Raw genomic sequence first — 24,691 nt, forward strand, 5'->3', positions numbered from 1 at the left:
ACAGGGGCACCCCCCTCCTCCGCCTCGTCTTTCTCTCCTCCCCTCTGCCGCCTCCTTCCCTCCCTCCCTGCCCGCCTGCCTGGGATGGTGGAGGGAGTCGGGAGCACCCGGCAGGGCGGCCCTGGGTGCGGGGGGCGGCTCGCCCCAGCCCCGGCCACGGCGCGGGGCGCGGCCCGCGGGGGGCTCCGCCGACTCGGGGTCCTGCAGCCCCCGCCGCCGCCGCCACTGCCGGTGATGGCCAAGGATGTCCTCGGAGGGGGAAGCCGAGGCGGCTGCTGAGAGCGGGCCGGGCAGCACCCCCGCGCCGGCGGCCGCCGCCGCCGAGCGGGAGGAGGTGAGCGGCGGCGGGGGCGTCCGCCCCGGGCCGGGGGAGACTGGAGGGGCAAAGGCAGCCTCGCCGCGGGGAGGGGTGCAGGGCGTGGGGTGTGGGGAGCCACCGGCGGAGGTGCCCGGCTGGGGGTGTTTGCGACGCGGGGAGAACCGAGGAGCGCAGCTACAGCTCGCCCGGGTACCTGCAGCCACGGTGCGCTGCGCTGCTGCCCCGCCGCGCCCTGCAGTGCCGGGGCCGCCGGCGGGACCCCCGCGGCCGCCCCGAGCCCCCCGCGCCGGCGAGGCGGCCGCAGCCCGGCGGCCGCTGCTTGCGGGGTTTTACCGACGGGCCCCCGGCGCCCAGCCCTGCCCAGGCTGCCGGCCTCGGGGCGGCGGCTGGGCCAGCGGCTCTGCACCGAAACGATCCAGCGGGGGTGAAAGGGGGCCTGCCCAGTGGAAGTTCGGCTAAATGAGCCCCTTGGGGTTTGGCCTAGGAGAGCCTACCTCTTCCCTGGGACTTGTGAAATGGTCGAGGAGACTGCAGCTCTGCGTGTCACTGGTGGAGGTGGCCGGAGGGGCGCACGGAGCATGAGAAGGGGCTTGCAGTCTGGGGCTCTGTGGCTTTCAGGTGTTTGGGGGTAAAGGAGGAGGTCATGCCTCTCCTTTTCCTTGGGGCCTAGGCACTCCTGTTGCCTAATCTGCAACAGAAAACAGTGGAGAAAATACAGCGTAATACGTTTCTTCAGATCGTCAGTGAAATGCTTACTGTGGCCTTGCACATCATAGAGGGGGAAGAATGGATGTGTCTGAGTGTTGACACAGAATCCTGAGCCACAAGGTATTGGCCAGACGGAACTGCAGGGCTGTTTGACACTGGGTGACAATGTATGTGCACTATCCTGTGCACTTGAGACAGCAAGCTGTCCTGCTTTAGAAATACCTGGGATTTTCTTCGATGCCTGATGTAGACTTTGCTTCCAACAGTTTTAACAGGTCTGCCATTTACGTCATGTAATCCATGTGCAGTTCATGGAAGCGAGTGAACTTTCTTCATAATATGGAGTTTAAAACGAATGTACTTGCTCCTAGGAATGCAGAGAGCAGCCTTAAAAAAGGCAGAGAAAATTGAAAACAGAAGTGAAAGCAGCCCTGGAACATTGCTGTGTGCAGTTAGTCTGCTTAAAGCTTTTGTTAACAGGTCCCATGGCTCATCGACAGTCACATAATCCTGTAGTCAAAATCCAGTAGCCTCAACTAAGTCTATGTGAAGCTGCAGAATACTTTCCTAAAAGCAAATAGCAGTTTTTAAACTACCTATAATTGAAAATTGTCTTTACAGCTCAGGTTGAAAAAACTGTCATCCATGGGTGAAAATTAGGGTTTTCTCCTGTTCGATTGCTTTTTAAGCACATGCGACACAATTCGCCATGAAGAGCTGTGGCTGGATCCAGGATACAGCTGGTGTTCCAGCAGTAGAGCACACCAATGTAATTACAGCCCTGCAGATGATCGATAGATATTTAATGCTGGAAGGGATCTTTTGATTTATTTGGTCTAGGACCAGGAGCTACTGAAGGCTTTCCAATGTATTAAGTTCACCATAAAAACATCTAAGCCATTTGTAGACATGAAAGCACTTGATCTCTCTGCTAACCACTATCTGTATCTTGCTTCATTCATCCTGTTCTCAGTTTTTCTTCTGTTCCAACACAAACATTTGCGCATTTGAGTTTATATCTCAAATGCCTGTGATATCCTAACACTACAGTCCTACAATGTTGGTCTTTCTTCATGCCTTCCCCATCACCATGTAAATAGTCTTTCTGCACCTGGGCCTGCAGTGGCATGTAAATGCCCTGTATTGGTATTAAATGGGCATTTCATGGGCTCCTCTGTTAAGCCTTGTCATTTATGGATTTCACTTAGATCAAATGCATGGACCTAAATGGTAACAATGACTGAAAATTCCCTTTATTGGGTATTAAATCAATGTGAGATACAACCCTGAGCTAGTAACAGAGAATGTGACTGAAGTCTTAAGTTTTTATTTTTGAAAGAAGGACTAGCGAAGGTGCAGCTGCAGAGCAGGAGGGAGAGCAGCAGTTCAGTTACCTGCCTCAGCCATTGCCCTCTTCTGCCAAGGACCACATAAGTTTCCTGCTGACTTTGCTGAATGTCAGAGCAAGCCCTCAGATTACCTGATGGTGTTCTGATTTGGGTTTTTTCTACTGAAACATTAATTTCTTGAGCTGAATGTCCGGAATAGATGTTCTTTTGTTGTTAGTGTAGGATTCTACCATTCCACCAACTCTTGTGAAGAGGAATCAAGATCTTTCAGGGGAGGGTATGCAAAAGATTCCTTTTTCCAAATGTTTCAGCGGTTATTGCTGAAGATTGGTTCTCTGGAGATACTTGCCTTTGCTTTCCTCTCTCAAATAGCAGAACCTGCTGCTCTGTACTGCCCTGGTTAAGCAGTAGGCTGGCTATTTTTATTTTTACTGTGACAGCCTATACTTACGCCGAAGAGTTGATAGTGACTTTTCTTAATTTCTGACAACTTACAACTCAATAGGGAAGTGGTCTTAAATATTTAAATCTTTAAAACTTAGTTGGAAGTCGAGAGGGGTTTTTTCAGGAAAACAAAGCTGCTCAGTACAAACCTCATTTTTTGTTTCCAAAGCCAAGTAATCACTGAAGAAAGCTGAAAGCAGCAGCTACTTGACATTTTGAAATATGTATTTGTCTTGTCTGTACTGGCAAAGTCAAACAGCAGTTGTCCATGCCTGTTTTTATCTTCTCTTCCATATTTAAGAACTTAAAATGGGTATGACATAATGTAATCAGTTAAGCTATTTAAATAAAAGGGAAAACCTCATGGGTCAATGTTCGTGAAACCCACAGTTATTGGCTTTCTGATGGAAATTTTACAGAAAAGAGGAACCACTTAAAACTGCCTCATTTGCCTCATGTTACCACTGCAAAACTGCAACAGGGGCGAATTTGTAAAGTGGTACTTGTGGTCACAACAATGCCAAAGGGGTGTTACAAGTTAAGAAAACATACACAGTGCTTGTTTGCAGGCTACAGCTTTACAGGCTCTCGGCTCAAAAGATAGCTGGGACCTTTCCTCTTCAGTGTGCCACTGTAGAGACACCCTCTGCTTGGGGCATTGACTCCATTTAGTTATCCAGCTTTCTTATCATTTTCCTCCAACATGTATTTTATTTGTCAAGGCTTATTTTATGGCATTGAAAACACCAGGCATAAAGCCCTTAATAACACTCCCTTTCTCACCTCAGTTAGCTTTAAATTGTCCCCATCTGTGGGCTGAGTTGTACCCAGGTGGATGAGAGGTTAAACAAAAGCTGCAGAGAGAGCATTGAGTATCAATCTCCAGAGAGGGGCTATTTCCTTGTAAACCTCTCCCTTGAAAAGCTGCACAAGGCACTCACACAACAGACACTGATGCCCAGAGAAGGGCAGGAAATGTGAGACATGATTCCAAGGGAAAATGCACTTTTCATTCTCCTTGACTCTTCCAAAGCTCATGCAAAAACCTGCTCAGCTAATCCCCTGAGTGATAGGTGCTGGTTAGCCTGGTGGAAGGCTGTCACCATCCCAAGTGAGTATGATTGACCAGTTATCTTTTTAAGGCAAGGTGCATGATATTCCCCCTCTTGAACGAAGGTCAGATAGGACAGGCCCCTTTCTTCCCCTCCTGCCCTTGGTCTATTCAGCAGACATAAACCAAAGAGTGCTCCTTATTCCTTGTTCCAAATTATTTGTCTTGTAGAGACAAAGGAAAATGTCCATCAGGAGTGGCAGTATTTTTCACGATCCTACAGTTTCAGGCAGTATTTGCATTGCAGATTCTGTCATAAGAAAATCCATGCTGAGACATTGCATCTTTTTTCTGCTTTTGTTCTTTTTGTTGTCCCACTTTATCTTCTGATCACATGTCTGTTCTTGGTGCTCTGGAGTTGGCTGTCTTCTCTGCAGTTCACATGAGAAACTGTCAAGAGTTTTTTAAAAATAGATAGGAAATACCAAGTGAATGTATCTGAGCTCTGAAGGGCAGCCTGGGCTCCAGCTGTGTGGGCCACTACAGACAACAGTCTTCTGCTCCTCGCCACTGTGGCTGAGAATGAAGTGAATTGCTCCTTCAGGCTGACTTTTCCAATCCCTCCAGCAAGGGTGTTTTCTCAATGAAGCACTGAGCTGCAGCAACTGTCGAGCTTGTGGAATTCTGCTACTGGAGGGTTACAAGGACAATTTAGGCAAATGGATGTTAAATGTGTAGATGTCACTTCAGGGGAAAGGGACAGAGTAGATGACTCGGTGGTAGGTCCCCTTCAGACTTGGTTTCTAATGCTGTTCTTTCAGGTGGACAGACAGTCACCTGATACTGGTGGAAAAGCAATGCATCTGCACACTTTTTGGAAGCCCCAAATACTCTCCTTGTTCTCTCTTTCTCGCTTCAGAGACCCCAGAGGATGATGTCCCTCAAAGAGGGAAGTGTGGATACCAAGGATGCTTTGCAATCAGTGCAAGCCATTGCAAGAGTGAGGTAGGAGGTATCTTCTCCTTGGGAATAGTGCACTTCAATTCCTCTCATCTGTTTCTACACCTTGGAAGAAAATAGCTCAAATCATTGCCAGTGACCAGGGACTTTGTGGAGACAGAGAGTAAAATATCCCCAAGTAGTCCATAGTGAGTAGGGCTTGTTTCTTTGTGTGCCCTAACACACTGTCATGAGTTTACACCAAAAGTAGTGGCTGCTGAGCTATCATGAGCACTGTGAGGCCCTTCAGTTGTTAGTGACACTGTAGTGACACGGCAGATAAGGCTGTGTCTGAGTTTTCAGGAGTTCTACTTTTTGGATAAAGTATGGTTAAGTAGTTAATTAGTTTTTAAGTTCTAATAATGGAAAATATAGTTCACTTTCAGACTCCAATCATTCATTTTCCTCCTCTGAGCTTAAGACCTGTAAAGTTAAAAATAGCACATAGTGAAACTTTTCGAGGTCACAGTTGTTGTAACAGCTGTTAACGCCTCAAAACTGTAACGGGGCAGCTTCATTTCATCAGCACTGCACAGGGGAGCCACCCATGAGTTATATGTTATAGTGAGGATGCTGCCACAGTGCAGCTGGCTGGGTCTCTGCCAAGAGCACCGGGCAGGGCAGGGGTTGAGGCTGCCTCTGACAGCCACCCCTGCCTGCTCCTCTCTGAGCTCTGGCTGCTCTGCCCACAGCACATCTCCCCTGCAGTAAAAGCAAGGAAGAAAAGTGTCCTGGCTGAAACAGGCAAGACAGATGAGAAATGGGAAGGATGGAATAGCCTGGCTGTGCATGGCACAGGAGGCTGGCAGCCTTCCCAGTGTGGAGTTAAGGTTGTGAAGCAGTGTCTGATGTAGCTGGCAGCCTCTCTCAAGGTGCTGCACATGCCACTGGGAGAGGGAGCTCACACCCCCTGAAATGCGTGAAGTTTTGACCTCTGTGGTTTTACATCAGGTGAATAATGTACAGAGAATCCCTTACACAGAGCACAGTTCCTATACAGCTGAGGTGTTGCACATCCCAGTTCAGCATTCAGCCAGCAGAGGCCTTGTTCAGGAAAAACTGGTAGTACTGGGCTCAGGGAAACAGCCAGGCTGGTGAGAGCAAGGCCTGGCAAGGTAGGAGCTGACAGCAAATGGCAAAGAGCAGGTCACAAAGGGTCCCACTCCTGGTAAGGAAGCCAAGGATAAGTAATTGAGGTGACCGGCAAATATGGAGTCTGAATAATGTGACTTTACCAGGGAAGAGAGTGGGATCAGTCAGAGACTTCTGCACGTCATGGCTTTGGGAGAGAAGTGATTTGTGGTAATGGGTTTATGGCTGGAGGCCTTCTTCATACCCGTTTGATTGATTGCCCTTAGGAGCTGGCCTGAGAATTGTGGAGTACAACAGGCCCACAGGAACAAACCATGCCATCTCCCCCAGCCTGCAATGGGCAGAGGGAGCACAGAGCACCATGGAGGCAGGGGTGGTAGCATCTGCCAGTACAGTCTTGCCAGCATGAGAGTTCCTCTAAACACCAAAAATAAAGAGAACCACTCCCTTATGGCTTCCTGGAGATGAGATGGCCAGGCAAAAGTGCCAGTACCTGGTGGAAGAGGAGTGTAGTGAGGGCATGTGCTGAAAGGGTGGGGATGACAGAGGTGTTCCATGGTTCTCTGCAGGGGACTGCCTGTCAGCAGGCCAGGGCAGGAGCTAAATCCTCTGCTTCCCAGCACCTGGTACTCAGAGTGGCAGGGTGCAATGGCTCACTTCCTGGAGTGTGCTGCTGCAATGCTCATGTGAAATCACTTTATAAGTGCTATTTTTTCAGTGTCTTCAGGAGGTGTAAGAAAGTGTGCTGACAGCATGACATGGGTCAAAGTCAAGGCAAGAAATAAAAGCCAGGTGTCCTGGCTCTCAGGATCCCTTTTAACCATTAGGTTTTTAAATGAATTTTCAGTGAAGTTTTCACCTGCTGTGCTGTCACATACTGCTGCAGAATGTGTCACAGAGAAGTGAGAGAGAGAAGTGATATTTATAATGAAAACTTGTTTCTCCCAGGGAAGCATTAGCTGCTGGGATACTCCCTTATCTTAACCAGAGCACCATGATAAAAACCTGACAGTGCTGAGGTCACAGCTGTGTTCAGCAAGGTGCAGAGATGGCTAAGCAAACTCCCCAAATCTAGCAGAGCAGCTGAAGCCTGAGTAGTGGCTGGGTGTTATTGTGAGGGATGCTCAGCTCAGCAGCATGAGGGACCTGGCATGGCCACAGCCTGAGCTGCAGCAGCCCAGCACCGTGGGGCTGGCACTGCCTCTGCTGAGGTGTGGTCAAAGGGCTCTGGCTGGGAAGTCACATATGGGAAGGCTGGAAGTTGACAGTTCAAATCACAGAGCCATGTTGTTCTGCTAAATATAAATTGCAAATAAGGGAGAATAAAAATAAAACACCATGGTTCTGGGCTAACCTTTGTTCACAGGTCCCTTTGAAAGACTTCCCCAGACTTCACTGGAGCTTGGATCTGTCCTGGATCTTATTTCTCTTAAGGACTTGAGAGTTCCCTCTATATCCTTCATTTAAATCTCAAGGTGTTCCTTTAGACCAAGCAAAGATTAAAAGGGATTCATAATTATGAACTATTTTTCTCATCTGCAAAGTCTCTAAACAGGCATTCAATGACTAGGCTGCAAACTAGAGAACTGGTGTGGAACTAACACTCCTCCAGTTTCCTCCTCACAAGGATATCTTTCCTGGCTCTCTGCTTTTTCCGCCAGAGGAACTGGTCCATAGCTGTTGTCCAGCTTGGCTTTAGATCAGTCCATCACTTCCCCACATTGAGACTGAGGGAAGATTGGGCAGGACACAAGATCTGTGGCAGTGGTGAGAACACTAAGACACAGGACATGCTCCTCAAGGATGAAGAGAGCACCAGTGACCCTAGGAACCTGGGAGTGGGAAGGAACAAGATTCCATGTACCACTGGACTGTGGCACTAAGATCCTGAGCTGCAGGCTGATGGTGTGCACAGCACAGAACACATACCTGCCTGAGCACAGCCAGCCCCCTCTCCCTGTTTGCTCCGCTCTCACCCCTGGGGAGCTGCATCTCCTGGGTAAAGGTGGGAGCAAAGCGAACATTACAGGATTCCTGTTGAACCCAGCTGAGACTTGGACAAGCACAGGCTGGCTGATAGCTACTCTCCCCTTCTCTTGTCCCTGCTGTCCCCATCCCTCAAGGGCTGAAGCAGTGGGAGCTTGTCCCGCTATCCCTCCCGTTTTCCCTTGACTGGTGTCAATTTTCTCTTTATCTCAGCAAAGCCACTGGTAATACCAGTGCACCAGTCAGCAAGCTGCACCTGGCTGATCCCGGGGGCTGTGGTACTTTTGTGTTGCCAGCAGCATGCCAAGGGTGCAGGGAGCTGGGTCTGGCTTTCACAGGATGGAGCACACAGCTGAGGATCACTCCACTCTGCAGCCACAGGACAAACAGATGGATGGATGCTGCCGTCAGCCATTTTTTAGGATGTCCCTGCAGTGTGGGAGCAGGGGCAAGGGCACTTGCCCGGACACCTCTGTGCAGCGCGGCTGGCTGTGGTGGGGCATGAGGCGGGCTGCAGAATACCAAGTGGCACAGCTACCTATGGCTCATGTCATTCACTTGGCCTTACTAATACAACAGTGGCTGGGAACCACATCCCAGGAGCTTTCCTGTGGTTATGTGATGCTTTTATCAGTTAAGTGTTGAGGTAAGCCTTATACCTGTAAAATTTACCCCGTGTCTACTAGAAACCACCAATATTCAAGGCAGGGGAGTAGGCAATATGAGCTAAGTATGATGGGTGCTTAAAATGTAGAAAAAAGAACTGTTCTTGGAGTTACTGTCTTCCTCTGAGGCAGCTTGAACCCCTGCTTTCCTTTCCTGATGGACTCATACCCAGTGTTGGCATTACTGGGAAAAATCCTCTGCCTCCAAATAGGCTCTTGTTACTGGTACAGAGTCGAAAGCCAGTGGCAGCAACATCAGCAGTTCGGGTGGGAAAGCAGTAATTTTGTTAGTGCAGCATTTTGGTGATCTTGTAAAAAGCTGCCACAAAAATAGCCTTAATTTCTATTTTGTAAATGGTGACCATTTTGTTGCTAGGATTCCTTGGCACTGAAGATGGAACTGCACAGTTTTCCTTGGAGCAGGGTGTGGAAGCATCACTTATGGATGTGTTTAGGGCCAAATTCTTCACAACAATCACATATGCACCCTTGTATTGTCACGAGTGGCTTTCCCATCCTGCTGCAATGAGCAGCATATGTGTTGGCAGGGATCCAAATGTCTTTTATTTCTGGGATTTCCTTTAATTCTGCTTGGAGAACTCAGAAGTATCCTGCAGGACCTAATCCTGAATCTGACATTTTAGAGTACTGTAGCTCCTTCTGTCTTGACCTCTGCTTTCTTCCTGTTCAGATGCTGACTTGAATTCATGAGGATGATTGGTATGAAATAACAGACTGTCTTTGTATGGTGTTTCAGGGGTGTCCTAGGATCTGAAATTCAGGTGGATCAGCAAGATTTGTGTCTTTTCATAGTTCTGACTTGTCCTGCAATAGGCTCTGCTGCAGAAGGGATATAATGCCACCATTTTGTGCACCTGCCTACCCTGAGGTGTTCCCCGTGGCAGCTCCGCTGATGGAAGAAGGAGATTATGTCTCCGCCGGGATTTAAACAATGAGAAACCAGGCGATCCCTGCTCACCACAGGAGGGCAGTTGCCAAAGCGAACGCCTGAGCCAGTGACGCTACAAACACGTGGAGTGCATGATGCAGGTTCTTATTTTCAAACCCAGTAACAGCATTTCTGCTATGCATTGACATCATGGCCCCCGCCTGCAGGAAGTTTTTATTCTCACAGGAGTTTCGTGGCAGATGAGCAAATAGATGTGCAGCAACCAATCTGCTATGTGTTCAGGGACTGGAGGGAGATTATCTTTGATGCAAAATGGCTTTTTCGGTTGCCTTCTATCCCTTGTATTTCCCTTTCCTTGCTACTGGCTCAGCAGGAGCTAGGGGTAATGGGCTTCTTGCCGTTCAAGATGGATGGCAGGAGGCATTTTGTTTCAGGCACCCCAGGAGGGGATTGATGAGATGACTGTTGTAATATCTCCCTTTCTCCTTACCAGGCCTTATTACTGATACCCCATGCAGTGCCCAGATTGGGTCAGATGGTGGAGGAGCACTTCTGCCCATCATTACACCAACGTCTGGGTTAGCACAGCCCGTCAGGCTCCTTCCTCACTGTACTAATGAGCATCTGACCTAGGAGTTCATTTAGCCCTGGAAAGCAGTGAGAGGTGGCACTTCTCCTGCAATTGTTACTTTCCTGGTCACCCCAGACTTCTTAGGCTGGTCTTTCAGCAGGATCACCTAAGGAGCTGGAAGATGATAGCTGCACCCACATCTGTTGTGACTGCTTGGGGACAGTGGATAGAAATCTCCTTGTTCTTGCATCACTCCTGTCCACTGCAGAAGTGGTGAAGCCTTTTTCAGCACCAGAGGCTGGTCCTGGTGTCAGGGCTCTCTTCAGTTCTGATTAACAGCACAGCCTAGGGCTTGTCTAGCTAGCAAGGACTCAGTGGTCCTCTCTGTGTTGTCCTGCCATCAAGAGGTGGAACATTTTCCCCTGTCTTGACCAAGATTTCAGAGTCTGTCATAGTTAGTGAAAAAGCTCTGCTTTCATCCAGACTCTGGTCACCACTTGCCAAAGTGTATGACTTGTGGTTATTGATTACTCTTTCCCTCTCAAGTATCATATTGGGATATATTAATCACAAGCATAAATCTATAGAGGCAAATTCAGTTATGACTGGTGTTTATTTATCCACCGTTTTTTCTTCTTTCTTATCTGATTTAATCTCTTCTTTTGCAGTCCTCTGTCATTGTTTTCCCCACTCCTTTTTCCCCATGGACAGGAAGATTATTCTTGCTGAATAAGAGGGGAAAAAAAATTACAAGATTAACTCCTTGTTTACTTGAGTAATCCCAAGATGTGGGGTCGTTTTGTTGTTGAAGACAGTAAAGTCACCCTGTAGCCCCAAAGTCAGGTTTGGCAGAAAGCAGGAGCATGCTGTGATGCCACATCCTGCTGAGACACAGCTGCAGCATTGACCCTGCAGCATGCTATCACCTCCATGGGAATCTCTGGTCTGATTTATCACAGCCCTATCCTACCCCCCAGGCTGTGGGGAGGAGAGGGGGGCACAGGTCTGTTTTTTAGAAAGTTCCCAGCAGCGGGAAAGCAGCCATTCAGGAGTATCTGCTTTCCAGGTCATGGATGGGCCAGGATAACTGGTGGCTCATAGGATGCTTGGTGCTGTCAGGCTCAGTGTTGCCTCCATTCTTCTTCACCCAGGTCCTTTCTCTGGGCCCTCCTGCCCCTGCCCAGGCTGACTGGTCTCTGTCCTCACCTGCCAGCACCTTCCCCCTGCCTCAGTGGCACTGGCATTTGGAGTGTGTCTTGGCTATCCTTTTCCCTCTTTCACTTCTTCCCACCTTCCATATTTCCCCCTCATTTCTCTAATTCCATTCAGGCCATGTCTTTGCTATACTCTGTTTTCTCTCATTCTTTTATTTTAGACATGATAGTATTTTCCTTCAGCAGATTTGCAGCTCTTGAGGTCAGCCACCAAGGACAAGCACATGTGGGATTTAAAAGGACAGGAAATGCTTTTGACATGATTTCCCCAAAGGAGAATTTTAATGCTTTTGAAATTGGGGAACACAGGTACCTGTCCATGAACCAGGCACAGACAGTCAAGCTTGGGCCCCAAACTGTCCACAAAACAAACAGAATAAATTCATGCTGCAGCAGTATATTTTCTGCTTATACAGCTCATGCTGGAGTTTTCAAGGAGACTGAAGAATAAAATCTAACAGAAGATGAAAAAGTCATTTTGTCAATAGACACATATGGAGAAATAGCGAGGATAAGGCAAAATTATGGATCAAATGTTTAAAGAACATGACTCCAGATTAATTTGGTGTATTTCCTCTAGGCATCACAGGCTATTTCTCCCCCTTCTATTGGTGTCAGTTTGGCAACTTTCAGTTCAAATTTATTGTGCCAGTCAAAATTGGCAGGGGACAAAACAAGAGTTTTTTCAGTGTCACCATAACCATTTGCACGCCATGAGCACTACTGAGGCAGCTAGGAAGAGAGATGCTCCAAGCCCACACTGCTACACAGCTACTTCTGGAGTAAAATACAGCTACTGATGAAGGTCACACAGTAACAGCAAGCTAGGTGATAATGTGCTCTACTGAAGCTTTGGGAGGGTTTCTTTTAGTACGGTATGCAGGACTGCTCATGGAATTATTCCTGGCAGTGAACACTGGAAATACAAGGAGCACCTCAGTGTCCACGTAATGCTTACAGCCTTGTTTTTGTGATAGACACTTAGCTTTGTGAAAACAGTTGTCTTGTATAAGTTAATGGGGTATTTAGCCATTAGACTGGCAGAGTTCTGCAGGAATAATTACCACATTTGACACTGTTCACTGGAATTAGGCAAAACATCACTGCTGGTAACATTTACAGTTGGCACAAACATTTGCAGGCAGGTCTGTAATGGTGAGATGAGCACAATTCTCCTTAGGGATCTCCTTCATTTGATAATTTAGTTACTCAGTCCAAAGCCAAATCTGAAGTTACACATTTCAGGGTGGAGAGTGCAGCCAGCTTTTCAGCTGTCCTCAGAAACAGTGACTCAAAAAATACCTGGGAGCCAAGGGAGTGAGAGGTTGAACATGAACTCCTGGGTTGTTGCTGGGCAGAAATCTGCAAATGCAACCCTTGAAGACAGTAAAAAAGGGGGAATGAGTGGGAGTGGAAGGTGATTTTATGTTTTGGTATGATGCCAGTGAACTAAGTGCTGAAGTCCTGTATTTATTTGCAAGGTGCAGACTTAAGAAGAATCTCAAGATGCTAAAGAGAGAACAGAGCACCAGAAAGAGCTAGAGCAGTGAAGTGAAGGACTTGAAGACCTTGGCTGCTTTAAATTTTCTAAAAGAAGGCTAAAAGATGTCATAATTATAATGGAGAAGTATCTTCAGAGTGAGAAGGCAGTCATATGAAAGGAGTCTTTCATCACTTGGAGAGTGGGCATCCTCACTGCCATGAATGGGGCTGAAGTGAGGCAAAATTAATAAAGGCAATAGAAGTTCATCACCAGAACAAATTTCAAAGGGAATCGCAGGTTCTTCATTTCTTTTAGGTTATCAGTTAAAACAGAGTGTCTTTATGGAAGATGAGCTTTTACCAGCCACTAGTTTCTGGGCTGTCCATAGGATGGTAGAGTGCAATTGTGTTGCCTGTGAGATACCGGAGCTATGAGAAAGAAGGAGGCATAGTGTCTCCCAGTCTTAAGGTCGAAATGTAAATTGGGTTGTAATATAAGCTGAACCTTCCAGACCCAGCATAACCATGCAAAGTTGGTAGGAGAAATTTCTGTGACTACCTGTAAGGGCTGAAGGACTGTCTGGTTGTTTATTCTCTAGTAAGAACCGCTGCCACTAGTGGATGGCTAGTGGGGTGAGTCCTGCTATCAGGCACGCTTGTATCCAGAGGCCAGCAAAAGCAGCCAGCCAACACTGGCAAAACAGAGGCACCAGAGGTTAGGCATTCAAAAACCTGGGCTGGTGGAATCAGTCTGGATGGGCTTCTCTGAGTGTGGCCCTTCCTCCTCCTGCAATGTGGGGAGCTCCTTTAGAAGAACAGGGATAGCCAGATCACCTTAACTTGTGCTTTGAGGAATTAATTTGTTCTATGTACCCATCAAGAGAAAGGGGACCTAGAGTCACAAGCACAATTTGCTTATCCAGAAATGTGTTGTTCTCATTCTTCAGCATCAGTGTTACATTTTGAATATGCCTTTTAACAAAAAAACAGAGTTTGAGGCAAAGTAATTTTTTTTCATTCTTGGCCACCCCCAGTGCAGTCACTTTCAGGCTCACTTAGCCTAGTTACCACCTACAATTTACCTACCAGTGTCTTAAATCTGGTCACGTGTGAGGAGTCAGGGCATAGGTCAGAGAGCCAAAACCCTGGCCACCAGGCCTTTGCTCCTGCCACCAGAGCACGCTCGGCTCCAGATGTTAAGCAGGGGATGTGCCAGGCTGTGCGTGCCCCCTCGGCTCTCTCTACCCCTTCACACTAGGCAAGATCAACAGCCCAAATCTGCACGTTCCTACAACACGGAGCATGGTTAGATGGTTTTAATTATGGTTGCTGCAGCCAGAACCTGACCTGGCTGTGGTCGAGCCAGGAGGAGTTGGGTGGGTATGCCTGTGCAAAGGAGGCTCCACCTCAGCCCTTGCAAACGTGCTTTTGATCTGGGGCATCTGCCACCAGAGGGTGCTTTTGAAGGCAATTGCCTTTTCAGCCCCTGCCTGGATGTTTTATCATTTGCAAGCTAAGTTTCTTAAAGGAGAAATAATCAAAATGTTGCCAGCCTGGAAACTCCTGTCTGCTACAGGTGTCAGTTGAAATTCCAGTTCTCCATCAGCAGCTGGGGCTTTCCAGACTATTTTCCAGCAACTGTGGCCACAAATTAAATAGCATCTATCATTTTAGTGTCTCAGAATGCTCCACACCACCAGTCAGCAAACAGACCATATGGAGCTGAGTGAGTGGTACACATGTCCTTTGCTCTGTCTGAGCTTTCTGGAAATGATGGGTCAAAAAAATCAAACACAGAGCAGCACTGTGGGGCTGACTGACTGCCTGGGGCCAGGGACAGCTCAGGGCAGGCTATCCCTAAACCTTGTCACTCTCCACAAGGTTCACAGCACAGACACCCACAACCCTCCCTACACATACCACCTCTCTCTCTCTCATGGCATTTTGCTCATTCATGCTGAGATCTACCAAAGAATTTGGAAAATATTTTTTGGTTACTGCTTTTAAGTGTGAATTTTGGCATGTGATTATGAATAGTTTTGGTAAGAGTTCCAATCCAGTCAGGTGAAATGAGAAGGGAGGCCTCTGAAAGCAGTTCAGCAGCATGCCAGAGATTAGCAAGATGTTATTTACAGCGTGTGTATTTAACACAACTTGAAATTCATAAACAGTGATACTGACAGCTCAGCTGTGCTGCTTCGTGGCATTCCATCCAAAACAGGAGATCTTTATGATTTGTGCTGTCATCAGAGCAGGTTGGGACCTTTTAGGTGAAACATTTGATTTAACAAATCCATTCCTGTTCACAATACATGGCTGTAGAATCACAGAACAGTTTGTGTTAGAAGGGACCTTCAAAGATCCCTTTGTTCCAGCCCCCTGCCATGGACAGGGACATGTTTCACTAGACCAGGTTGCTCAAAGCCCATCCAACCTGGCCTTGAACACTTCCAGTGATGGGTCATTCACAACTTCTGTGGGCAGCCTGTGCCTCATTTAATCTGTCAGGACATTTCTCAGGTCAACGCTGGTAGCAAAGCCCAAAGCAAAGCCCCCCACAAGCAGGAGAGGGAGGACAGCTCTCTTGGTTTGGGTTAGAGAACCAAGCCCTTTAGTCCTAGCTGGTGGACAAAGTGTCTGGCAACTGAGCCTCCATCTATTCTAGTCTCTGTTTAGCTCTGGCTTTCTGTCAGGCTCTCTGTCTTTTCTTTCTTCAATTATGTTTCTCTATGAAGATTTTCCAGGGGTTATGCTTCTATTCCACATCAAAACAACACAGATGCCACAGCATTCCTCAAAGGATGCAACTCCTGTTCACTGGCTAGCCCAAGTTATCATGGAAATTATTAGTTTCCTTAAGCATTTATTGTACTCATCCAGAAATACAAGCTTGCCCTGTTTCAATCTAAAACACTATGCACGGAAAGGAGAAAATTCCACACAGTACCACAAGCATCATTCTTGTAAGAAGGTGGTATGTTAATTAATAAAGTCTGGGAGCACTGGTTTAAGATGTTAATGAATTTGTTGTGCAGAGAGAGATGAAAAGATATATTTCCTTATTAGATTTTTAAAATGTCTGATACCTTTATGGTAGTTATGTTGTATTTCATGTATTTCCTACAGTGTTTCTAATAGTATAATTGTGTTAGATAATTATTTCAGCAAAGGGAAGGAGAAATAGGGGGTTACAGGCCAGATAAAACATGGTCAGAACTTGAAATAGGCAGGACAGCTGTGGGGGTAGACTCTGGATGAGAGATGCTTTTATAACTGAAAACCTGCAGAGACTGGGATTTGCTTAGGAACAACAGCAGGAATGACACAGTGGGTCAGAAAAGCCAGGTGAAAAAACTTGTGTATTTTACCAAAGGATTTTGAACATGAAGGTCCTGCTGAACTGGACTGGTAGGTGTGTGAATCAGATGTGGCAGTGGGCTCCATGGCTGCATATCTTCACTAATGCAAAGAGGAGAGAAGCTGCCTTTTTTGCAGGCTGCAGCGACAATAGGGGAGAAAATCTGTCTTGGGCTGATCCAGCCCTTTCAGTGCAGTGGATTGAAGACCATTTTTTAAGTGCCTCCAGAGGATGCATACAGAAATGTCATCTTGGACCTGCAAACCTCTACTGCCAGCCCAGCTGGGTGCTGCTCTAGGACTGGTGGAACCAGAGCTATCTCATCCCCCAAAGGGGAGATGGCATTTCACAGAGATAAGCACATTAGGAGGCATTTGCCCACTCTGATATGGCCTCTGATAGCCAGCCACCCTAACCAGCAGGGCTGGCTGAACCACCCCTTGGGCAGAAGCCAGCCTGGGGGTTGTAGGTTGGACCACAGAGAGGTTGTTAGTCAAGACAAGTGAGATAAAGGGAAGGTGGGATTGCAGTGCCTTTGGCAAAAAATGCCCTAACTGGCATGGGACAGCCTTGTTGCCTGGCTGTGCCCAGGGCCAGGCTGACAGCACTTCCAACAAGTCATAGAAAAAAATGGGGTTCCTCGAGCTGCATGCATGACTTAAGCACTCACCTTGCATTAAAACTGACTGCTGGACACTTTTGGTGGGTCCACTGGCACTCTCCGTTGTGTGAACCGTAAGCAATTTTAAATGAGAGGTACCTGTGGAAGCTTGAATGTGATCACAAATTCATGCGTTAGGATATCTTCCTGCTGGTCCTTCTGCACAACCTCAGGACCTGGAGTAGAGAGATGTTAATGTTTAGAGTTTTCTTCACCTCAGAAAACCTTCAGAGAAAAAAAAATAAAAGTCAGTAATTTCCAGTGGATTTCCCGTGAGTCAGGAGAGCCTGGGGCTCTGACCTGGGGTCCAGTGTACAGCTGGGGCAGAAGCCTACATTGGGGCAGTAACCACACTGAGACTGAGCAGTGGGCATTTGACAAGAGTTTCAAGAGATGAAACTCTCCATGACTGCTCATAGACTGCACATAGGGGATTCACTCCCAAAACTTCTCTAGTTATTTTTAGCTGATTTAGGGACTGCCTGAAGCCACCTTGTGGCTTTCCTCTTAAGTTTCCTGCAAAAGGCTAAGAAAAAGAGCCTTATTCTTACCAATACTGAGATTTTTTCACTGCCCTATCTACAGAAGTTATGTACCCTGTACTTTATAACCCACTTAGCTTCTCTGTATCTGTTTTAGCTGATGTAAAGAGAATACAGAAGCCAGAATACAGCCCAGAATAATTATACTTTATTCTGACACGTGTGCACATGCCGAAGTTTTGGGATAAGAATATAAATTCTTTACAGATTCCTTCTGGATGCATCAGGAAGAATCCAGGGCCAGGTTCTGCCCTACATCCCTGCAATTGTATACTGGTGTAGCTTCCTAAAATCAATAAAATTACTCTGCACTTACACAGTGTAAGATTAAAAGCTATGAAATCAAAACCAAACCCCATGAAATCTAGTTTTGCAGTGTTCACAGCAAGTTGTAAAACCCTCTATGGTTACTTAGAAGTGGATTTCTGTCTCAAAAAAAAAAAGCGAAGTAGTATTAAATCTGACCCTACAGCCCTGCAAAATTAGATGTCAATGCTTCCATCTCACTGAGGAGACAGCAAACTCCTCTTACCAGTGGTGCCATGCTGTTACTTCCTGAGTTACAAGATGCTGCTCCTTAAATTCCTTGCTGGTTCAAGATGACTTACGGAATCCTAACTGCTGTAGGTCCAAGATAAGCTTTACTGGGGGAGAAATTTATCTGTGGAGAAAGAAAGAGAAGACATTTCCTGAACCTAGCATCTGTTGGCATCTATGGAGCAGTTTGTTGCATTAGAGGTGGCCCCTTGGGAGAAGGAGTAACAGTGTGCTTCTATTTTTGCATGAAATCAGGCTCAGCAGAGAGCTTGATGATGCATGAGTATCAGTGTGTATCTGCTTTCTCACTGTCATTTCCTCAGTTAGGAGAGAGGCAGAGGATGGCAGTAACAGAAGGGATGCAAACAGCCCTCCTCATTACCTGCTAGGGCACTGGGGGTCTCTCTTCATGCACTCTCTACAGACAGACAGCTGCCAGCCAGTGGTGTAACTCCTGCTGCTGCTGCTCTTTGCAGGGACACAACTGTGTTTCCACTAGCTGCTTGGTTCCATTTGGCATTTTTCTCTATAGCTGAACATCGCATGACAATGCAGCTGATTCACTGCACCAGGGCTGGGGTAAGGACTGCAATCATGCCCTCTCAGGGGACCAAGTGGGAGTGCAGGAGTGTGAACCCAGCTCTGCTCCCAACCTGACTTTTGGGACTTGAAAGAGAGGGGTATGCTGTTTTAAATATTCACGCATACACCCTTAGCTTCAACACTGAAGCTTTCAAGTATTTTAGGTCAGAGCTAGTCTAACCAGCCTGAAGCAATGCTGCATCGTGCTGTAATCTTGACAATTTTTTCAACTAAATGTGCTTGAATCTAGTCATTTTCCCGATGGCTCATCTCCAAGAAAATTGTGTCGATCATTTGGTAGGTTTCAGGGTTGGATGTGAGTCAGCTCTGAGTCAGGCAGGAGCTTTAGCTGCGAGAAGTGCTGGTCCTCCTATGCTGGCACAACCTGTGGAGCCGCAGCTCTGCGACAGACACTGCTCCCGAGCCTCCCCAGCAGGAGCCTGTGGGAACTTAAGCACGGGGCACTCTCAAAGCAAAGGGGCAATTCCATAGCCCCACACTTTTGGCTGTTCACCTGCTGTGAAGAGCTCTCGACCTCTGAAGATGGCAGGGTGTGTAAATGGTGCTGCTGCAGGCAGGGAGAAGGAGATGTGGCCCTATCTTGCCCCTGCAGAGGTGTCCATCTGACCGGGGTGCGGGTACAGTGAGTCACTGCTGCACGAACAACTTCCCTCCCCAGATCCAGAAGGAAGCAAGGAAAGAGCTTTGTCCAGAGCCTTCTGTCCCTGGCAGGGTGTTTCTGTTTATATTGACATTTATATTAAGTAGGGAGGTGTCCCAGTCCTCAGGCAGTCGAGAGAAAAGCCAGACACAGTCATGAAGGCAGCAACCACTGTGTGTGTTGTGCAAAGCAGCGTGACTGATGGGTTCCTCGCTCTCTCTTTGTCTTTCTCTCCCCTTGCACGGCGGTGTGATTGAAGCAACGCCCCGTGAAACAGTCCCTGAGTGCTTGCATGTGCCGAGAGTCCCACTGGAAATGCCTCCTCCTCTCCATCCTCATGTATGGCTGCCTGGGTGCAGTGGCCTGGTGTCAGCTGGCCAGAGTCACCAAGCTCAGCTTCGATAGCTCCTTCAAGGGCAAGTCTATGATCTACCATGACAGCCCGTGCTCGGACGGCTATGTTTACATCCCACTGGCCTTCCTCTCCATGCTGTATGTGGTGTACCTGGTGGAGTGCTGGCACTGCCACGTCAAGAGGGAGCTGCAGTACAAGGCAGATGTGGACAGTGTGTACGAGTGCATCAACCGCATGCAGCAAGCCACTCCATGCATCTGGTGGAAGGCCATCAGCTACCACTTCGTACGGCGGACCCGGCAGGTGACCCGCTACCGCAACGGTGATGCCTACACCACCACACAGGTCTACCATGAGAGGGTCAACACACACGTGGCTGAAGCCGAGTTTGACTACTCTCACTGTGGATACAAGGACATCTCCAAGGAGCTCCTGGGCTTGGAGAGCTATACAGCCACCAAACTGAGGTTCACCAAGTGCTTCAGCTTTGCCAACATTGAGTCCGAGAACTCTTACCTGACTCAGAGAGCTCACTTCTTCACGGAGATCGAGGGGCTAGATGACTACATGGAGGTGAGGGAAGGCATGCAGCTCAAAAATGTGGATTTTAAAGAGCTTATGATGGCCTACGGAGACCCAGATCACCTCCCATGGTACGTGTCCCATTATGCTTTCTGGGTGGCAGCTATCCTGATGATCTCCTGGCCGCTCAGGGTACTCATAGAGTATCGGACTGCTTACGTCCATTACCACGTGGAGAAGCTGCTGGGCCTGGAGTACACGGCGCCCACGACGGCAGAGGAGCCCTTGTACCGGTACCGCATGCCCCGGGACACCACGCAGGACAGCACCGAGCTGGAGTGGCACATCTGCACCAACCGGCAGCTGATCCCCAGCTACTCGGAGGCCATGCTCATGGACCTGGCCAACTCCCCGGCCTACAACAGCTACACGGTGTGTCGGTACGGCGAAACGGCCCACGGCTGTGAACGCTGCAACCGTGCCTCCAGCACCTCCTCCATCTTCTCACGCCACGCTTTCCACAGCTGCAGTGGCAACTCCCGCCTCTCCCTCAACACCAGCCGCTTCTCCCTCTGCCGCATCCATGGCTCCCACAGGACAGGCCTCTGGAGGAGCCGCAGCAGCAGCATTGCAGACCGGGGCTGCCAGGATGAGCAGTGCTGCTCCTACTCCAGCCAGCTGGCTGTCAACGAGAACCCCCCAACCTACCACGATGCCCGATTCTTCCCTGTCCTGATCGTGCACAGGCCAGAGGGGCAGGACCGGCAGCATTTCTACGTCAGGCGTTCCTCCTGTCTAGAAACCTCTCTGTGACAGGCCTCCATGGTTACTTGGCTCCTCTGCTCTGGGACAGGGATTGCAGAGGTGACACCAGTGGGGAGCCTGCAAGCATCAGTCTCTACAGCAGGTCAGCAGGACAAGTTTCAGCTCTTCCCCCTGCCATTGCAAGAGGACATAGAGACTGACCGACACCTAACCTCATTTCCAAGATTCTCTCCCCCTCCACCTGGTCTCCCAAGTCTTTCATTCCCCATTCCTCTCATTCTTTCACTCTTCACCCTTTCTCTGCTCCTTGATTCCCTGCCTCTCCTCTCCTCCCATCCCACTCTCATTCTTTTTTTTACATTTCAGTCACAGCATTTGACTGTTGTGGCTGCTGGAGGATTTTAAATGCTTGTGCTTTGCCAGTACATTTGCCTTCCTAGATGCTTTGCAAGGTAAGAAGCCCGGATAGAGCAAGGCACAAGGCACACGGCCAACCAGAGTCAAGTGAGAAGGAGAATTCAGATCTGCAGGCACTGAGTCACCTCCTGCAAACCCCAAACAAGGTGCTTTTTTTTATATTTTCCCCAGCCTTTTTTTCCTCTTCTTCTGTCATTCCTTCTCTCCTTTGTTCATGTTCTTCTCTCATTTTACCCTCATCTTCCCTTTTTTTCAGTTCTCTCACTTCTGCTTTCCAGTTTTTCTGGGGTTTTGCCAGTGAGGAGGGTATCTTTCAGGGTGTAATTATCTTCCATTGGGCAAGAGTGAGGTATTCACAGAACAAATGTCACTGACTTCTCACACAGCCACAAATGAGGCCCCTGAGAAATGCTGAGGACTTTCTTTCAGGAGCAGTGACATACACTGATGCAGCAAAATGCCCTTTCTCACCTTGCCCTGCCTGGTCTGCAGCAGAGACACTGCTGCGTTTCCAGCTGTAGTTAACCTTGTCCAGCTCCACCCCAATAGGAATCGTTGAGAGCCATAATGTAGATTAGTGCCCTGTTAATGCCACTATTTTTAGGAGAGTAGGCCTGGCTTGTGGTTGTTTCATTCCTTCAACTTGAGCACGGCAGCGCAGGCTTGACAAGGGGAGAGGGGCTGGAGAGGGAAAGGTAAATATGGTATTAACCCGCCCACAGAGAGTCTGGAGCTGTTAGGAAGCTCTTCCACCCACAGTGTCTATTACAGCAGTTGTGGGACTGCTCTACATTATTTCAGCTTTCTGTGTGCCCTGGGGAGGGCTTTTGGTCTGTAGCCCACTCCACCTTCCCAGGCGAGATGTGGTGCCACCCGAGCCCCAGGCAGGGAGCACAGCTGGGAGCCAGCCCCACTGGCCACTCCTGCTGGGGCTCCAGGCTCTCCCTGCAAGGCTTCCCCTGGTGCAGGTGTAGCACTTTCCAGAATTAGTCCCAGCCTCTCCGAATCCAGAAGGTGTCTGGTCCTGACAGAGCATGCCACTGCACTCTGGGCTGGGGGCTCTGCCCTGCTGGCCTGGCCGCCTCCGAGGGCCTGGGGCTGGTCGAAGGAGCTTGTGGCTGCACTGAGGACCCACCAGGGACCTCGCACCTGCCAAACCTCGGTCCCACGAGGGATGGTTGTATGCTGAGCAAGCTCCATACCATTTTGTCACATGGCTGGTGGAGATTATTGTCCACTCTGACTCACAGGAGAATGCAATACGATCGATCGCAATACATACAGTCACTTTCAAAAACAAAGTGTTGTCTCGCCCTACCTTACAAGCAGGTGAGAAACTGAGCCCCCAGAGGGGCTGGCAACAAGTGCTTCCTCCCAAGTCCATTTTGTGTGTATCAACATGTAATATGAAATTTGTAAAGTCATATTGATATGTGTAGATTATATGTAACTCTGCATACTTATGTGGTGATTTCTTATGGCATTGACTGTTGCACCATGTTAAATACAATTTGGTTTTGTTTGATGAGTCTGTTTCGATGTGCTCTGTTTATTCCAACACCAGAAATGGAAACATTGGCAATACCTGGCTAACCTGCTGCAAATGATGGCACCATCAGAAAGGTTTTTAAAATTCTTATGAGTTGATCTTTTTTAAATGTAAATACTTCATGTGTGATTTATGTGACATTTTCATACTGACAGCTTGGCATTTATCATAAAAGACAGATAACACATATGATGTGTTAGTTTATCACCTCTAAAAAAAATAACCATCCCAGACACGTGGAGGAACAATGTTTGGGCTTGGGTTAATGATTGTGATTGGGCTGCGGCCAAACTGGATAACCTTGAAACTTACAGAAAAATCCAAATTTAGATCCACCATACAGTGACCCAATCCTAGTCTCCCATTTACACCATGATACCTGCCACACCCAGGCAGAGCTGGGAGAGTTTGGGAACTAGGAAAGGATCAGGCCTGAAAGCTGACTCATACCTGATATCCTTGTATTCTAAAGACAAAGTAAATGCAAGTCTTTAACAGTGTTCCCTGTCCTTCTCTTTATTCTCACAGAAAGTTAAAACCAACACATATGAAAGATGTAGGAGATGGAGGAGGCTGAAACAGAGAGGCTGGAATATTTCAACACAGTTGCTTACTAAAGAAGGTGGCAAAGAGGACAACAAGAAGGGAGAAGGGAAGAGATGGTAGAATAATATAAATTAAAAGGGAACAGAGTTCAGCTGTAGCTAGGATAATTACCAAATGAGCAGTGTAACTCAGTTATGGTAAGCTTAGCCCAGACACAGGCAGGATGAGTTTCAGCCTTCTTGTGAGCTGCTGTTGCTGCTGTAGCCACATGTGACTTTAAGTATCGTACCCAAGGTCTCAGGATGACCAGTTTTGTCCCACATGTATGCCAAGATGGAGGGTTATATTTGGGTCCTCAGAAGTGGCCACGTAAACACTATTATTATCTGACATGAACAATCCATTATGATGGGTTGGGCAGAGAATGGAGACAGTTTATTCTCAGTTTAATCTTTTTCAGTGACCTGAAAAGCCACTGTATTATCCAGTATTATCTCAAGCTGTGTCCTTGGCAAGGTTTGGAAAGTCCTCAGGGTTTGTGCTTCCTCGGTCACTGTGTTCTGGCCCAGCTTTGGGGCATTAATTTGAGAAGCCATCCCTAAACTGCAAAAGCCCTCACACACATGGAGCTTCCTCCTGTCACTTGCTGTAGCCTCTGGTGGTGACCAAAAAGCTGGGAGCAGCTCTTTTTCTAGTCTGGGACTAAATATGCTGGCTTCCACAGATGTCCCACTCAGGAAGCACCTGAATAGCCATCCTGGGTCTCCTACACTGTAGAGCAGAGCTACTCCTGTACTCCTGCAACCCTTGAATGCCACTTCATCCTTGCTCTTGCCATTGCCATGGCTTCCCAATGCAGGATGAGGGATCTGCCCCCTAGCAATAGAGGGGTTAATTCTGCTTTTCAAATCCCAACTCAGAGGATGGAACGGACAAGTTCTTGAATCCCAGTGCAAACCAGGCGGCTCTATGGAAAACACCTTGTACTAAACAGGGATTCTGTATCTAGTTGCAGAGTGACTACTTTGACAATGAAACAGTGGCATGTGCCAGCAGTTTTTGTTGAACTTTTAGGGCTATGGCTTCTCATGTGGAAATGGGGGGTTTGGGGTGCTTTTTCACTGGGTTAACCTGTCCCAGATGTCCTGTTGGGTCTCAGTAGTTAGAAGAGGCTGAATAGTAGAGGAAGGTGAGGAAGTCCAGCAAACACTTCTCTTCCTTCTGCCTTCTCTCCCCTTCCTCCCTTTTGTTCTTTCTTCTCTTTTCCTTCATCTTCAGAAGTTTCCCAGTACTGGGCATTCACCTCTGGATTATCGTATAGCTCTTCAGGCATTTTCTGGAATATACCTACATGTATGGCTATATACAGCATGTCTGGTGAGATGTGGCAACACATTATTGCAGCA

At 47.9% G+C, this 24,691-nt stretch overlaps 1 protein-coding gene across 1 annotated transcript; it reads left to right on the top strand.

The window, feature by feature from the left end:
* Positions 1–244: 244 nt before the first annotated feature.
* On the top strand, positions 245–20,821 carry LOC309573714 (transmembrane protein 151B-like; the record flags this gene model as incomplete). Its single annotated transcript, XM_082282856.1, has 2 exons — positions 245–334; positions 19,391–20,821. The coding sequence occupies 2 exons, from the start codon at positions 245–247 to the stop codon at positions 20,819–20,821; spliced, it is 1,521 nt and encodes a 506-aa protein (XP_082138982.1).
* Between the last annotated feature and the right edge of the window lie 3,870 nt (positions 20,822–24,691).

Source organism: Coloeus monedula (assembly GCF_965178545.1).
Source record: "Coloeus monedula genome assembly, chromosome: 6".
In the NCBI taxonomy this organism is placed as follows: Eukaryota; Metazoa; Chordata; class Aves; order Passeriformes; family Corvidae; genus Coloeus; species Coloeus monedula.